Raw genomic sequence first — 17,897 nt, forward strand, 5'->3', positions numbered from 1 at the left:
GTATTTACCTGCCCCCAGTGGAAGATGGGGAGCTCCTGAGTGAGTTCTCTAGAGAAGGCAGAGCCTTCTAGAATGCTTTCCTGGACCCCTCTTGGTTCCCTCCTTCTGTGTGGCACAGGCAAGGCCTGAACACGTCACAGCCTCTACTGATGCTGCTGCCATGTTCCCATGCTTGCCCCAACTATGATTACCTGCCTAGAATATGTAGGCTTTCAGTGGTCAAGAAAATCCGCTCTCCCTGACGTTTCTCGGAATGAGTATGAAAGATTGAATGTTCCGTGCTAAGCATACTGGGAAGCCCCGTGAATGTCATGAAGTTTAAGTGTGACTTCTTCATGTTTACAAAATGAACAAATGACTCACATCTATTGTATACATTCACCAGAGCTGTGTCCTTAGCTGATCCTTATTGTGAAGTCCTGTGTCTTCCTGTGCATGTGAGGAAAGTTTAAAAGAGGCTGGGAAGTGGGGGTAGGGCAAAGGAAAGTTAGGGACGAGGGTGTAGTTTAGGAAGCTTCATCCTTTCATGAGTTCTTCAGTCGGTCACCCTCATGTGCTCCTTCTGTCTCCTTCCTCCTCCCTCTCCTTCTTTCTGACCTTCATTTTATTTTGTCCATTCTGTCAGCTGAATTTTCCCTTTAGGGGGGATGTTTATTGTTGGACTAACTTCAGACAGAGCCATACAAACTGAAGGCATAGTTTGTGGGTGTTACATTAGCTTAGGAGGTCCTGCCCCCACGACCTGGCCACTTGGCCATCAGGAGCCAAGCGACTCTGTGGGTAGCTTTGCTGACATTACAGTGACAGTGCTGTTAAACCTGAATAGATTTGTACCCTCAAGCTTTGACCTTTTAAAATTTCTTCCTAGGCTAGCCAAACCCAGCACTGTCAACGGCACAGGCAGGTAGGACTTGGCTAAAAATATAAAAATAAAAAATTTCTTCCACAATGAATATACTTTGGGAGTTGATCTCCTGCTTTAAAAAGAAAAAAATGTAAGTACATTGTTCTACAATAAGCAAGTTGGGTTTTGTTTGTTTGGTTGTTTTGGTTTTCCTTATTTTGTTTATATTTTATGAGTTGTTTTGAGAAAACTTTACTGTGTAGCTCAGGCTAGCCTCAAACTCTTTATATATATGTGTGTGTATGTGTGTGTGTGTGTGTGTGTGCGTGTGTGTGTGTGTGTGTGTGTGTATGTATATGTATGCATATTCGTGTTGTAAGTATATTTAATACCATGTGTATACCTGGTCCTATTGGAGGTCGTAAAGGGGCATTGGCTCCTTCTGGAACTGGAGTTAAGGATGTTTTTGAACCACCATGTGGGTTCTGGGTCCAACCTGGGTTGTTTGCAAAAGTAACAAGTGTTCTCAACATTGAGCTGTCTCCCCAGCTTAATACTCTTTAGCAAAAAGGAAACATGAAATAAAGGGTCTGGAGAGACGGCTCAGTGACTGAGAGCAGGCGTCAATTTTACAAGGACCTGGGTTCAATCCCAGCACCCACGTGACAGCTAACCCCAGTTGCAGGGCTCCAGCACCCTCCAGCCTCTGAGGGCACAGACATGTATGGGCATACTCGAGGGCAAAATCACAGCAGTCACAATAGCATTGTAAGGGAAACATAAGCATATATACTAAAGATCTGTGCCATTTTCCAAGCATCACACTGAGTATCTCTGATGATACTCAGTAAATCTGGGATCTGCAAGGAAATGTGTATCTGTCTTGCTAGCCTCAAAACTGTGTTGAACATTGACGATGTGACTGGCTCTGCCACAAGTGCACTTCTTACCACAGCTTCTTGTTCCCTTGCTGCCCTCCTAGAATGCCACCTTAAGGATTACAATTCATCTTTCACTCTGAGAAGCTGTATAAAACAAACCTTGGTATTAAGGCTAGCTTTATTCCTTTAGATTCTCTTGGTCTGTATTGCCATTTGATTGGTGTTTTGTGTGGTGATCTGAATAAGAATGGTCCCTGTGGCCTCCTTTATTTGAATGCTTACTCACCGGGGAGTGGAACTGTTTGATAGATCAGGAGTGTGACCTTGCTGGAGGAAGTGTGTCACTGGGGATAGACATGGACATTCAAAAGCACTTGGCAGAGCCAGTTGTGCTCTCTGCCTGTACCTCAGGATGTAGATAGATCTCAACTGCTTCTTCAGCACCATGCCTTCCGCCATGTTCCCTCCCTACCATGAGGAGGAAGAGGAGGAAGAAGAGGAAGAAGAGGAGGAAGAGGAGGAGGAGGAGGAGGAGGAGGAGGAGGAGGAGGAGGAGGAGGAGGAGGAGGAGGAGAGAGGGCATAAACCTCTGATAAGCAAGCCCCTGATTAAATCCCTTTTGTGTCTCTTCACAGAGACAAGACACATGACTAAGACACATGGGTGAATAGATAATAATTAATCAATTCAATGATATGGATAAAATTTCAATGTGCTACCTTATATCTTATAGAATAGAAAATATTAGGAGTTCAGATATATCATAAACCTAGTCCTCCTGAAAATTAAAACACTGCATTTATCGAGTTTGAGAGTTTATAAATCTTGGTTTCTTTTCTAAACAGTTTGGTCTTTGGACTTTATTTCATCCTGTTTCAGTTTGAGAAATAGAATGAATGTGACCACTGCTACCTTCGATCCTACCAACCTCAGAACTATTGCTTGCTCTTATGAAGAGTCTGGAAAAATCCGAGAAATTGTTGCTGATTCCCTTACTGATGGTCACATTTTCAGTAATCATGTCACCTGCACGTGATGAACCACACATTTCATATTTTCTTTATGTTTTTCCTCTCTGCCATTTAATTTCTTTTTATATTTTTAATATTTTAATATGTATTTTTGAGTGCTGCAGGGTGGGAGGGTCATGTGCACTCACAGCATACATGTTGATGCCAGAGGGTAACTTGTGGGGATAGTTCTCCTCTTCCACCAGGTGGGTTTCTGGGAATTAGCTCAGATGATCAGGCTGGAGCCCAGGAAACCTGCCTCAAAAAGGAAAAAGTTACAAGTTACTATTCTGTGGCTTATTCAATTTCATTCTGTGGCTGCAGTGCGATTCAGGAGGAGAACGCTTGCCTGGCTCTACAGAGAACAAAAATTCTCAGTCTGGAAGCTGAAGAGATGGCTTAGTGGTTAAGAGTATAAACTTCTACGGGGGCCCAGGTTTATTTCCCAGTACCTGTGACGGGCAACTCAGAATCCTCTATAAATCCAGTTCTAGGAAGTCTGATGATGACCTCTTCTTGACCTGCACTGTCATGCACAAACCTACATATATACACATATACATATATATGCATATATATGCATATAATTTAAAATAAACACTTTTTAAATCCTCAGTCTATCAAATATCTATCTTTTGGTGCTTTTATACAAGCTGCTATCATTAAGTGTCTTCAGCTGCACTTTTTTCTACTTGGTATATTGAACAAGGTCAAAGCAGTCAACATATTTGTAAGACTGATTATTGTATGTTCCCCTGGATATTGATGCTTTGGGGCAAAGAAGAGAATCAGAATTTGTATCAGTCCATACTCCGGTGTTGTTTACTTTTGAAATACGACATCTGACTTTTGGGTATTTGATTCTGGCAGTGACATGTCATGGAGACTGTACAGTGATATGGCCTGTATTGTCATATGGCTCTGATATACAAGACCAAGTAGGCATCCTCTAAAGTAATTGCCTTCAAAGTGTCTTTTTTTAGTTATGCTTGGCAGCTTATACCTGTAATCCTAGCTGTCAAGAGCCACAAATTCAAGGCCAACTTGGGTGACATAGCGAGTCCCAGGCAAGCCAGGACTATAGTGTGAGTCCCTGCCTCAAAACAAACAACAAATCTAGTCTTCTTGGGTATGTAGCTAAGTGGTGAGCACCTGCCTTGTAGGTCTGAGGCCCTGAGTTTGATCTCTGCAAGGGTTAAGGAGAATCAGTTTACATATAGCTGTATTGAAAGCAGCTCCTACTTCAGCAGCCAGGCCTTTACTGAACCTCCATGAAGCTCCTGTGTTTTGGCCAGATATGGTGATAGCACGAAGATGAAGGAGGCAGAGTACCCTCCCTAAACAAATCTGGAGCCTGGTGGGGAAGTGACAACATGGATGCTGAAGGAGAATGTACTTCTGCTGTAGGAACACACAGAGGGAAGACTTGGATTGAGTCTTGAAGAATGTTAGGGATTGGTGTGGAAAGATGGTGGAGGGAAAGAAGAACATGGCAGATTTGGACAAAATCTAAGCCATTGGTAAGGATGCTGGGCTTGGGTCTGAGTCAGGAAGCCATGGGAGATCACGGTTTTCTAGGTGCCAAGGAATTGTCTTGTCCTATCAGAGACAATAACTTTAGCACAATGTAGCTGGGGTAGAAAGAGTAGGTTGGAAAAATGGGTGATAAAGAGCATTCTGTAGGGAAACAGGTCCTAGGAAGGGCTTGACTTGGGAGAGCAGCATTGAGTGAGGAGGATGAGCTGGAACTGACGGTTTTAAGAATGGATGGCATCAGCAGGGTGTGTAGACTGTCCTCATGCCTGACCCCGGGTACTTCCCAGCCTCTGATATAAAAACAGATAGAAAGATGAAACTGGATGTGGTGGCACATGCCTGTAGTCCCAGCACTCAGGAGGCTGCAGATCACAGTAGGCTTAAGGCCATCCTGGGCTACATATACATAGTAAGTAGGCAGCCAGTCTGTGCTACACAGCAAGACTGTCTCCATGACAAGGATAAGAAGATGAACCTGAAGTGAATTTCTTCCAATCTTTCCAGTAGACTTTTCTGTAAACCTACATAATTGAGAGTTGTGAACATACCTTCTTGGTGATAGCTAATCCATGTTTTCTTGTTGAGTGTGTGTGTGTGTGTGTGTGTTTGTGTTGCTCAAAACAAGGAATTTGAATGTGTGGATTTCCTACTCTTGGTTGGTGACCTGGGGATGAGCACCACACCTCTCGTTTAAGAAGAACAAATACAAACACTGTGTTTGACAATGTGTTTCTGTTCTCACTGCCAGTGAGATAGATAGCCAAGTCTCACCGGGATGGCTTCCCCCACCACTGAAATGGTTTTGATGGTTTTTTAAAAGCTGTATTTTGACAGTACTTAATAGATGAAAGCAAAATAACATGTGATGTCAACTGAAGACAAAAGACATGTCTAACCCATTAGTAGATACAATAGTAAATGGAAATATGTATTATGAAGATGTGGGCTCAGTTCTAAGAATGATCTGAAACTCCTTACTCTTTTCCTTCAAGATAATCAACCATATGTTGAAAGAGCCAAGGAAGGGAAAGCAGGCAGCAGATTGAAGATGTTGACAGTGCTGTGTCAGCAAATTGCACATGCCAGGGTAATTTAAGCCTCCCTGTTGCCTAGGGCATGGAAGAGCTTGTGCCGTGTAGAACCCCATCTTGCAGGTTCTTTGGAATGGTTTAACTGACCTTGTCTATGTTATAGGTACACACTGAATGCTCACATCATGAGAATTTGAGTGCTAATGTTAATAGGCACTATAATAGTCACTTGCTTTTTGCCAGGCACCATTCTGAGAGCCTTTCCAAGTCAGGCATGGTGTCCCACACCTGTAATCTCAGCATTTGGGAGATGGAGGCAGGAGGCTGAAGTTCAAGGTAGAATCAGTGAGGTGTCCTGTAACCTACACATGCACTGTACATATATGTGAACACATGTACAGGTATACACACACACAATAAATCTAAAAACAAATGTAAGAGTTCAAAGCTAGACCCAGCCCAGGCTACCTGAGACCATCCCATCTCAAAAACCACACACCAGCAACACCCAACCCTTTTTCTATGCCCACTCATTTAGTCCTTGTATAGTTCCATGAAATAAACACCACTATTAGCCCATCTTACTGCTGAGGAGATTGAGGCAAAGAAAGTTGAGATAATGCTCCTCCTGCTGAGGAGCATTAGCTAATTGAACAAGGCAGGTCCAAGCAGGCTCTTTCCAGATCCTATGTTCTTAAATACTTTAATTCTTGCTTCCTGGCATCCTTCCCATATATCACACCTTCCTGAGGAGTGTGGCTTAGTTACCATCTTCATGAGGAGGTTCATCTCCACAGCTCTCCTCTCCTCACCTCCAGGGATGCTTCAGTACAGGAATGACAGGAGTATTTGTACCCATTCATCTTGTGATTACACCACACCAAAGGAACCTTCAGGGTCTCGGCTGAGATGTTGCAGTCCTATAAAAATCACATACAGGAGGAAGTTAAAGCTAAAAGAGCATGGTATAGAAGGCAGAGAAAGGACGCTGAGGACTGGGTGAGGGGGGTAGGATGCAGCAGGTGGGCCGAGATGGCTTCTCCAAGAACAGACAGCAGAGATGCCTGTAGATTGTGGCTGTGTGAAGATCAGGACAGCATCCTTCGGTGTGTTGAGCTGAGGTGGCAGGAGGAAACGCTCACACTTAAGGAGGCAGCAGGCATCCTTCAGAGTTTTGAGCTGAGGTGGCAGGAGGGGAAACATTCACACTTAAGGAGGCAGCAGAGCTGTGTTAGATCTGGGTAAGAAGAGGCATGGTGCTGAACATCTATAATCCCAGCATTCGAGAAGTGGAGTCAGGAGAATTGTAAATTGGAGAATTGAATTATATGGAAGTTCTGCTTCAAAACCAGAGCATGTATTCTTGTTGAAAGGTCTTCATCATGGAAGCTTATAGGGAAACCGCTGTTCTGAGAGGCTGGCCCTACTCTCTCTTGGGATCTGCTTTCCAGAGGTCAGCAGCTTTCACAAAGCCACTTGACTGTGTGTGTGTGTGTATGTGTGTCTGTGTGTGTGTGTGTGTGTGTCTGTGTGTGTGTGTGTTGTGTCTGTGTGTGTGTGTGTGTGTGTGTGTGTGTGTGTGTGTGTGTGTGTGTAACTGTGCTCCTCCCGTGACAGGATCCCCCGCTCTGGTTTAGGATTTTTATTTTTTCCAATATAAGAACAATGCTGGTACATAGTGGTGGTAAAATAGTGATGAGGATGAGCCAGTGGGATGGCTGTGATCCCAGCACTTAGGAGGCTGAGGCAGGATAGAGAGTTTGAGAGTAGCCTGGGCTGTTTAGCAAGACCCTGTGTCAACAGTCATCATCATCATGGTGGCAGTAAAGACTCAAAGCTGTGGTGTTGGACTTCTATAGCATTGTATACATGTGGACACCTGATACATAGTTGTTGGAGCCGTCTTACATTATAGTCGTCCTAATTTCATTGTGTTATCCTCTGTTCACTGAATAATTTTGTTGAAATGTAGATTTGGTGACTTTTTATTTTTTTATTTTTATTCTTTACATACATACTGACCAATCTTCCCTTCCTCCACCCCTCCCAGTTCCCCTCACACACCTCCTCTCTCCCCCAGATCCACTCCTCCATTTCCCTTAAGGAAAAAAAAAAAAAAAAAAAAAAGAGCAAGCATCCCAGGGATATCAATAGAACATGGCAGAATAAATTCCAATAAGACTAGGAACAAACCCTCACATCAAGGGTGTGGACAAGGCAACCCAATAGGAAGAAAAGGGTCCCAAGCACAGGCAAAGGAGTCAGAGATAGCCCCACTCCCACTTTTAGAGGTCCCACAAGAACACCGAGCTACACAACCATTCATTGGGGAGTTTTGCCGTCTCATGAAAGTTATAATGTGTACGAAATCCTCTGCTCCCTGGGCCTATCTAAACATGATGCACGTTTTAATCCTGAAATATTGTTCACACACAGCAGGCACTGAGTTGACACAGAAAGTATTGGGAGCCAGGACTGCGTTACAAAGAAATTGAGGTATTAAGTGCCCCAAAGTCATAGGAGGGCCCTCACCCCTGCCCCCAGACACACACACAGTGACAGCATTTTCTCATTAGGATCTGAGGCTCAGTGTCCAGGTAGGATCCACAGGCCCAGGCATAACTAGTACAAAGACAGACTCATTGGAACTGCGGAGTTTCAGACCTAGAATCAGTGAGCTTTGGGAGGCCCCTACATTTTCTGTGCACCAGCTCATCCTGTCTAAATATGCTGTCCTGGAATAGCACAAGCAAGAACCCCAGCAGGCAGCAAATATTTGTATGACATTTCCTGCATACACTATTATTTTTTAGAGAAAAGTGCTTTTAGAAAACGTTGAGCCCTAATTGAAAAAGTACGTAGCAGTCAGCATTCAGTCCCCACTAGCATAGAACTGTCTAACAAGGAGCCATATTTGGGATTCCTGAAGACAGACAAGTGACTAATGCTAGGGCTGTGTGTGGCCAGAACCAAATGTCTTCTGTGACCACAAGACCATGTCTGGATTCTCCTTTGTAATTACCACACAGCCTACTGTAATTGTAAAACTTATATTTACTTCCTGCCTTTGACATGTAGTCCAGGGTCTAGGGCTGCACCCAGACCTACACTGAAGTTCTCTTATTTGACTACAACGTGTACAATTATTGAGTGAGAGGGTGTGTGTGTGTGTGTGTGTGTGTGTGTGTGTGTGTGTCCACATCTGTTAAATATGCAAGTATAATCTTGTGGGAAAATAAGCTTCTACCATATTGGGTGAAGTGCATTACCAATCTTATGTTTATTGAACAACTCCTATCTACCAAGGACTGTTTTTAGACTTTAGGGACCATAATAAGATCACAAAAGCCTTGTCTTCCCGGAGAAGCTGAGGCTGCTGGGAAGGAGGAAGACACGCATAAATGCTGTGTGCATGGTGTGTGCACCTCAGCACCATTACAGTGCTAGGTATTGGTGGCTTCTGCAGCTTGATGCATCAGAGAAGGCCTCTCCAAGATGACATTTAAAATGACATTTTAAATGACAAGAACAAGTAGACCAAGCCAAGGCAAGAAGAACATTCCCAGCAAATTAATGGAGGGACCCAGAGACAAGAAGGAATTTGCCATGCTTGCAAACAGAAACAGGTGACAGGTGACCAGTGTTGGTGAGGTTGAAGGGTGCTGTGTGGCATGGCAGGAGGAACTGCAGCTGTCTAGGCAGAAGGTAGTCATGGCTTGAACTGGCAGAGGGCTGACATTGGGAATGTGGATGAGATCTAGAGTCAGAGAACTAGCCAGTGGACTGGATGTGAGGTGTGAAAGAAACAGTATGCAGAGTGAATCCCATGGGTTCAGCTGTGAGCAGCTGTATGGTAGGGACGTGGATGAGAAAGACCAAAGGCCTCAGCTTTGAAAGTGGAAGCTGACATCTTGGTCTGTTCAGTGCCCACCCTGCATGTGTCACGAGGACGAATTTTAACTTTGGAAATACTCCTTCAAACACCTCCGTCTTTCCTCTTTCCTCTTTCCTCTGGTGTTCATTCTATGGCATCATTGAAGGAAGGAGGTGTATATGTATCCTCCCCACCCTCACCCCAGGTATTGGAAAGGTAGGTCATTGGTTAAAGCATTTCTTGTTTTTCCAGTGGACCTGAGGTGGCAGACTCACAACTACCTGTAATTCCAGCTCCAGGGACTCCAAAGTCTTCTTCTAGCCTCTGAGAACACACATATACATGTGGCATATACTCACACATATATAATAAATAATAAGCATATGAAAAAATTCAGGGCATAGGGATATAGCTCTTCTACCTTGTAGAAAGTCCAGTACCACACATGCTACACATGGCTCATTCATAACTGTAATCCTGTCACTCAGGAGGTAGAGGCAATAAATCAAAAGTTCAGGGCCATCCTTAGCTACATAGTAAATTTGAGACCATACTGCATACCTAAGATCCTGTCTTAGCAGTGAGAGTGGAGGAAAGCATCATTTACTTGCTTACCTGACTCCTACCTTGTACATCTCTCCACTATAATCTTAGTTTTTGGCAGACTTTCCTCCTCAACATGGTGCTTGGTCCCTGAGCCCGGGCATGTAGATGCTGAGTAGGGGTTCTAAGACCTATACGCTGGTTAGAAGCTAACAGCTCACATAGGCATCTAACGATACATTGTATATGTCTGTCCAGCCACCCCATGAGGGGTTATCTCTGGCATGCCTAAAATATCAAATTTCACAAATGTTTAAGTACCTTAGACACAATGGCAGAGTGTTTGTATAGAACACACATCCTCTTAGAGTCTTCAAGTCATCTCCAGGTTACTCATCATACCCCGTTCAGTGTAAATGCTATGGAAAGAGGCACTGCACTACTTAGGGACCAGCAACAAGAAGCAAAGGTCTGTGCATGTTTAGTATAGACACACAGTTGCTTCTCAAACATTTTTCATCTATGCCTGGTTTAATGCATATATGCAGGACCCAAGAGTGTGGATAGCTCAGTGTGGAAAACAAAACATCTCATTGGCTTGCTGCTTACATATGCATAATCAGGAATATTTTGTAATTCTTTATAAGATTACATTGGCTTAATCCAAGAGCACCTTTATTAAAGGTCTAGTCTCTGCAGTTGCCTTCAAAATATCATGGGGCTTAAAACTTTTTTGTGTGTATATACTAAAAATAACAGTATAGTCCATCGTGAGTATTATGCGAGTATCAAATGAAACAATATCAAGTCACTGGAGCTGTCTTCAGTAAGTAAGCTATTATTAGTATTAATGAGAGAGATACTTTGACCCTGTGAGCACCCTGGACAGTTTTAAGCACAATCTATACTTTGTCTGGCTCTTGGTGTTCTGGGAAAAGTAAGACTTCAGGTAGCAGTTAACCCCACTTTTCAAATGCCTGTGGTTCTGGCAGATCTGTACCTCTCTCTCCAACCTGCCTTTTACCACATGCACCATGAGTTTTGTCCTCAGGATCAGGTAAACCACCATAAGTGGTATTTACTGCCAGATGCGACCTTTCGTGAGCACCTTGTAGAATCCCAGCATTAATGTCACTTTCTATAAATACAGGTGTAGGGTGAGGAAATGCTCTCTTTAGAGAAGTGTCGCTATTGCAATCTTTCCCCTTTTAGACTCTCGGTCTGTGGGCTATTACTCACTGCTGGCATTCACCCTTCTCTCTCTCTCTCTCGTTACCTCCCTGTTCGTGATCTCTGCCATCTCTTAGTTCCCCACTCAGCCTCCCTAGCGGTTTGCATTGCATCTGAGTTGTGCTTTCTTGTTTCCTCCACCTTTTGAAATTTAAAAATAGAAAATAACCAACAAACCCACAATCTTTCACAGGGGCTGAACTCTGTTAATATGTCTAACCGATTTTCCGGTGAATTCCACACTATAATATTTATAGTCAGAAATCTGCCATCGGTTCAGAATAAAGTCTGTAAGAAATTTACAAGGAGCTACTTTTATTTTGACTGTCAGACACAACGTCCAGGACTAGAGTCAGCAGCCCACAGGAGGAGGCTTTGCAAAGTAGGTCCCAGAGGCAGCATGGCTCCCAACCTCCCCCTTTACTTTTCCCATTACCTGCCCACTTTCCTGAGTCACTACTTGATAAAGGCCTCTTTAAGGAGTCTCTCATACAGTGAATGCCAAGCCCACGGCTCAGAAAACTTGCAGACCTTCATAGGTGTGAGCACTATTTGCAGAAGCCCCACCCCCATATCACAATAAACAAACATGTACCAAACATGTACAAACTGTTACATATTAGACGCTGTTTTATTACTGACAGGTGTTTTAAACTTTTTGCAATTTTGCTTTGAAAATAGATTGGCTGCAAATAACTGATGTGTCACTGGCTGTTAGTGTCTAAGCAGTTATCTTTGCATAATTTATTAAATTAAATAATAGATCCAGCCTGTGTATTGATTCCAAATGAAATATTGTTAATTACTAAATAAACAATCACTAAGGATAAGCAAATAATACAATTTGCAGGCCTTTAACATGAATTGATTTTAATTTGACAGCTAGCTTCCTTTGAATAAAGGATTAAACCCTGCTGATCCGTAGTGCCTTAGACCAGAAGCAGCAGCACCTATTCGGCAGTTGGGAGTACGTGGATAGACAGACACAGCTGAGCATCCCTAATCGAGATATCTGAAAGCAGAAACTTCCCAAAATCTGAAACTTTGGAGTCATTCATTGTGTTGATATGTAAAAAGATTTCTGATTTTTGCCAGGCCGCACGCCTTTAATCCCAGCACTTGAGAGGCAGAGACAGGCCGATTTCTGACTTTGAGGCCAGCCTGGTCTACAGAGTGAGTTCCAGGACAGCCAAGGCTACACAGAGAAACCCTGTCTTGAAAAACAAAAACAAACAAACAAACAAAAAAATCTCTGATTTTGAGATAGCAATGCACACGTATAAATGGTTTCCAGGATCTAGAGTACTTTTCTAGAACGTTGAAAAGGGCTAAGATCATAGACACTGTACCCTAATGTGTGTGGAGTTCTGCTTGGGAGTCCAGCGTCTTTATTCTCACCTTATGAAATGAGCACAATTTAGGGACATGAAATTGCCATACAAATAAAGAGAGGGGTCCAATAGAGGAAGGAGACCCCTCTAAAAGAGCAGTTGGGGAAGAATTTCTGGCCTCCAACCAGATGGCCTTGAACGAAAACCCCATGCCCTTGAACTGCCTTAGTAGGACGGATGGACGGATGACAGACAGACAGACAGACACTGTACCTGGTCCAAGGGGAGGCCCAAAGTAGTTCCATGACACAAAAGTTTACAAACCCCTCTGACCTGTTGGAGTTTCTGTCTGGCTGTCAAAGGCTTTTCTCCCACACCTTGAAAGGAAAGCAGTTTTAGGCCTTTATTATTCTACCAATATGAAAGAAGGAAAAGAAGAAAGAAAAGAGAGAAAGGAGGAGGGAAGAATAAGCCATTGACAGACAGTTGACAAGTATAGACTAAACATCCCTTACCCGAAATGCTTGGAACCACAGTGTTTGTGGTTTGGGATTTTTTTTTTTCTTTTTTCTTTTTTCTTTTTTTTCTTTTTTTTTTTTCTTGGTTTTTCGAGACAGGGTTTCTCTGTGTAGTCCTGGCTGTCCTGGAACTCACTCTGTAGACCAGGCTGGCCTCGAACTCAGAAATCCACCTGCCTCTGCCTCCCAAGTGCTGGGATTAAAGGCGTGCGCCACCACTGCCCGGCGTGGTTTGGGATTTTAAAACATTTTCATGTACATAATGATCTATCTTGAGGCTAGGATACAAGCCAAGCAGAAAGTTTACCTATATCCTATACAGTTTCTGCACAAAGCCTGAAGACAACAGCTTTATGCAGTATATTAGATAAATGAATGTCCTCACCAGAAAATAACCACCTGAGCAAAAACAGACTCTGATGTATTTTTTGTGATGTATACAATTTTAATTGTATCTGTGAAACAAAGTGGCATTGTCTATGTCTGGTGTCATGTAGGTATGCAAAGTGTTTTAAGTCTTGGTATGTTACAGATTTCAGATTTACAGGTTAGGGAAATGGCCTGTAGCCCGTCTGCAGAAAGAAACTCAGCTTTGTCATCCCATTCAGGAGTCACCTGTCAGTAAAGGAAAGGTGTAACACAGGGAGAGGAAGTACATTCTGGAAGCAGATGGCTCTGTGTCACAGCCTCACACTCACTGTGCAGTAGTTTTCGGTGCAGGCTAAGAGCTGAGGTGTCCCCCAGGTCAGCTGTCTTCATAGCAGCAACATGATGTCATTTGCCTTTTCACATGAGCTCCTTGAGAATCCCCAAGATGGTATTTTGAGGGGTTAGATGCCAGAAAGATACTGAAATCTAGCTGTCTGTAGAAGCTCCTTCTGTGAAACCAACCATTTAAGATATTTACAAACTGTACCCTCCCCCAAAACCATTCTCTGGTTTGTTCTGGAAAATGTAATTACTTTTAAATTTTAAAATCTTGGGGCTGGAGAGATGGCTCAGGTGTTAAGAGCCCTGACTGCTTTTCTAGAGATCCTGAGTTCAATTCCCAGCAACCACATGGTAGCACACATCCATCTGTAATGAGATCTGGTGCCCTCTTCTGGTGTGCCTGAAGACAGCTACAGTGTACTCAGATAAACAAAAATAAAAAGCCGGGCGGTGGTGGCGCACATCTTTAATCCCAGCACTTGGGAGGCAGAGGCAGGCGGATTTCTGAGTTCGAGGCCAGCCTGGTCTACAGAGTGAGTTCCAGGACAGCCAGGGCTACACAGAGAAACCCTGTCTCAAAACAAAACAAAACGTGGGGGGAGGTGGCTCAGTGGTTAAGAGCACTGCTGCTCTTCCAGAGGACCTAGGTTCAACTCCCAGCAACCACATGGCAGCTCACAGCTATCTGTAACTCCAGTTCCAGGGCTTCTGACACCCTCACATTAACATACATACAGACAAAACACCAATGTACATTTTTTAAAAATTAATTAATAAAAATGTTATTTATATTGACATGTAATGGGAGTGTTGATATTATCTTTAAATCCAGCAATAAATATGTTCTTAAATTCTTCGGTCTTAATATCTACTATGGTAAATACTGATGCATACAACCCATATTTTAAAAACAGTTCCTGGAGTCCTCAATAGTATCTAAGATCTCAAAGAAGTTCAAATCACACACTCCAAAGTGACTGTTTCTGAACTGCCCACAAGAAAGTCCTTCCTACAGATTGTTTCTTGAGACAGGGGCCATGTGTCTTGGTACCAAAGCTATGAAGCAGGGCACCTTGCTAGGCCAAAGCCTGTGACTGGACACAGAAGAGACTAGGACCTCGGACTCCTTTGACTACATCATCTGTTACCAAGCAGATTTCTCTTACAGATTAATTATCTGAACTTTGTAAAGTCTTATTTTACGGCCATGGACCTTGGGTTTCTTATCAAAAAGTGGACAGAACTGGGGACCCCTTGGGATTCTGTTAAACAGAAAAGTTGACATGCATCCATCCAAGTGCCTAGTGCAGGGACTGAGGTCAAATAGGCCCTCGGGAACATCCTGCCCTTTCTTCCTCTCCCTGGCATGCCGCTGAGCAAGGAAGTTCACTAGCCCCCTTTCTCCCTGTAGATGGTATTCATGCAGACAGAGAGAATGATGGGACAGAAGGAGTTGATGAAGATATGATTGTGACCCAGAGCCAAACCAACTTCATCTGCCCCATAACACAGGTATGGCTTCCTCTTTCCCCTCAAAGAAAATGGAGTTAGGTTAGTTTCACAGGGGCAGAAAGGTTTCAGATTCCTTTCTGATATCCTACTGGGAGGGAGGAAACAAAGTAATGAGATCAAACTGTATACTTGGGAGGTTTGTGGCTAACAAGTGCTTTCATTTAACTATATAATTTAGGGCCTGGGGAAAAGTTATAGCCCAGAGACCAAGTAAAGTTACAGCCCCTGTAGCCCTGAATTTCCTGATTGCAAGCTGATGCTTAAAGCCATGAAGATGAGAAGTTAGTCTTTATGGGGGACTAGGAAGTGGGTGGTTATTATTCCTGAAAGCCTAATGTCTCCTTAATCATAGCTGGAAATGAAGAAGCCAGTGAAAAATAAAATGTGTGGCCACACATACGAAGAGGAAGCCATTGTTCGCATGATCGAATCCAAGCATAAGAGGAAGAAGAAGGCCTGGTAAGTGGGTGCAGGGGGGAGCAGAGCATCCTGGTGGTCCTCAGTACATGCCAGAGAAAGCTGCCCATACTCTCTCCTAGTTAAGGCTCTGCCCAGACTGTCAACAGGAAACTGGCTATCCAGGAAGAGCAGTGTGCAGAAGACACTGAAGGCATTCCAGCTACACCATCAACACAGAAGGAAGAGAATAGGTGGGCTGTAGTATTAGATTACAGGACTTTGGAGAAAGAACTTCAGATGTTTACAAGGTAGCTGGCTGAGGCCTAACTCAATTCATAGAGAGCTTACCTGGCACACAGGAATTCTTGCTTTCAATCCAAGGCAGCACACAAATTAGGCCTGGACACATGTGCTGTCACCCCAGCAGTCAAGCAAAGATGGGAATGTGAGAGTGGAGGCCTGGGCTACATGAGACTAACACAGTCTGTCTCTCTCCCTCTCCTTCTCCTTCTCTCTGTCCCTCTCCCTCTTCCTCTCCCCCTCCCCCCCCACACACACACAAACAAACCAGAGTGAGTAGCTGAGGATCAAAAGAACTATGATCTGAGATACCCCTTTTTTCAATGTGTACTTAACCAAGAGGAAATTACCTTATTCTTTGCTCTCTGCAATAGTGCTTTGGTTTTAAAACAAACATTCTAGACAAGAATTCATGTCTTGGTGAGGAAGACTGCATTATTAAAGAAATGCTTTCATTTAATCATGCAAATTACTTCCCAAACAGTTTCAATTAATCCATGGCTAACTCACCAATGAGAATTTTTTTAACTCCGAATCTTCCGTCCCTTCTCTTCCTACCTCCCAACCCCAGGACCATGGCTCTGTGCCTGTGACGAGAGTCCTCAGTGGGCCACACTGGAGCTGACTGGGCTTGGCATCTCCTGAGCTCTTATCGCAGGAATGGAATGGCAGGTGTGACCGTTCTCAGGCTCCGATAGCAGCCCCTTTGATGTGTGCTTTGCTTCTGCATCACCCAGATCAAGAACTGGAATTCCCCTCCCCTCCCCACGTGGGTGTGGACTGAGAGATAGCAACTGAGGACTAGAGAGAGATAGCTCCGTGGCCATTCAGTCAAGTCATTTACAGTATTTACTCTAGAAGACAAATGGGTTTGCAGCCTTTAGGCTACAAATATAAAACATTAGTTCATTTTTCTGTCTTGCATTTTCATCTTAGAATCCAAATACTGTAGTTCCCTAATGACCATGACATTTTACTGACAAGCATACTTGTGTTTCTGGACTTCCAAGCCTTCCTTCTCTACTCATTTTTTCCCTGTGTTCCTTCTCTGACAAGCCAGAAAGGGTCAACATAATTGCTAAGAGTGCTTCCTAGTTTGCTGGTGTTGGCAGATCCTCTTTCCGACAGTGTGTGATACTCTCCTGAGGTTGGGGGTGGAAAGGGCGGGGACTAACACAAAGCATGTTTCAGTTTCCTCCCAGCAGCCCCAGGGTCAGCAACAGCATGTCCCCACACTTAGATGGCCTTCTTCTCAAGTACAGCTCTGACTCTCTAACACCTACTACACACAATACTTGCAAGCATTTAAGTGACACTTGTCATCTAAGGAAGCCTTCTCTCCCTGTCATGTTTCCATAACCTGGGAAACAGGCACCTGAAAATGTTCATAAACTAATAATAACCATTAAATCTGAGTTGAAGAAGGCTTTACAAAGATGACACTGTTATCAGGCCTTAAGAAATAAAGGAAACTACTGGGGAATGGTGAAGGGGGCTTAGGAGCCAGACCTCTTGAAGTTTTCCTCTTTTTACTAGGTCAAATTTCCCCTGTTTTCTTCTTTCCATGTGTATTGTGTGTGATGTGTTTGCGTGTGTGCATATGTGTTCATATGTTTGGGTACACATGTGAAGATGGTATGCATACACATTGTGTGCTCATACAAGTAGAGCCCCACTGTTGATGTCAGGATCTTCCTTGATTAGAGGTAAGATCTTGCAAACCCCAAGCTTGCAGATAAGGCTAGTCTCACTGGGCAGTGTGTCCCCAGAGACCCCTGGCTCTGCCCTCTGAGTCTGCCATTATAGCTGGGGCGCCGCGGCCCCAGGGATCTGACCCTGGGCCCTCATTTGCACAGCAGATGCTTTAGCCACTGAGCCCCCTCAGCTAGGGCATCCCTGAGGATACAGCTATATAAAATAGCTATGTAAATTAAGCATTTAGTAATAATAAAATATAAACAAATGTATTCAAAGACGGTTCTTCAACATTTATATTTTACTCTTTATTAATGATTAAGGCAAATTTGCATACTAATGAGCAGATATGCTTAATTTTATATAAAGAATTAAATATTAGCTGAATATTTGATACTGCAGGATAGAGTACCTTCAGTGTTTTTCAGAGTTGATTGAAACTTTTGATTTTCTAATTGTCAATGCCAAGAACACCATAAATA

General features: G+C 43.5%; 1 protein-coding gene and 1 long non-coding RNA gene across 6 annotated transcripts in view; one reads left to right on the plus strand and one right to left on the minus strand.

The window, feature by feature from the left end:
• Window positions 1-17,897, plus strand: part of Nsmce2 (NSE2 SUMO ligase component of SMC5/6 complex) — a 221,914-nt gene that overhangs the window by 197,335 nt on the left and 6,682 nt on the right. For 4 of the 5 annotated variants that reach the window (XM_034517539.2, XM_034517541.2, XM_034517542.2 and 1 more), the window contains 2 exons: window positions 14,921-15,021; window positions 15,374-15,480. The exons of the other annotated variant lie outside the window; for it this stretch is intronic. In XM_034517539.2, coding sequence (XP_034373430.1) covers window positions 14,921-15,021; window positions 15,374-15,480 — 208 coding nt within the window. The remainder of the gene's footprint in view (window positions 1-14,920; window positions 15,022-15,373; window positions 15,481-17,897) is intronic. 5 annotated transcript variants of the gene reach the window in all.
• On the minus strand, window positions 2,852-16,364 carry LOC143434086 (uncharacterized). Its single transcript, XR_013103287.1, has 3 exons — window positions 16,231-16,364; window positions 6,115-6,222; window positions 2,852-2,990 (listed from the first exon to the last, which is right to left on the minus strand). It is a non-coding gene; the product is annotated as an uncharacterized LOC143434086 (long non-coding RNA).

The sequence above is a fragment of the Arvicanthis niloticus genome, chromosome 13 (genome assembly GCF_011762505.2).
Source record: "Arvicanthis niloticus isolate mArvNil1 chromosome 13, mArvNil1.pat.X, whole genome shotgun sequence".
In the NCBI taxonomy this organism is placed as follows: Eukaryota; Metazoa; Chordata; class Mammalia; order Rodentia; family Muridae; genus Arvicanthis; species Arvicanthis niloticus.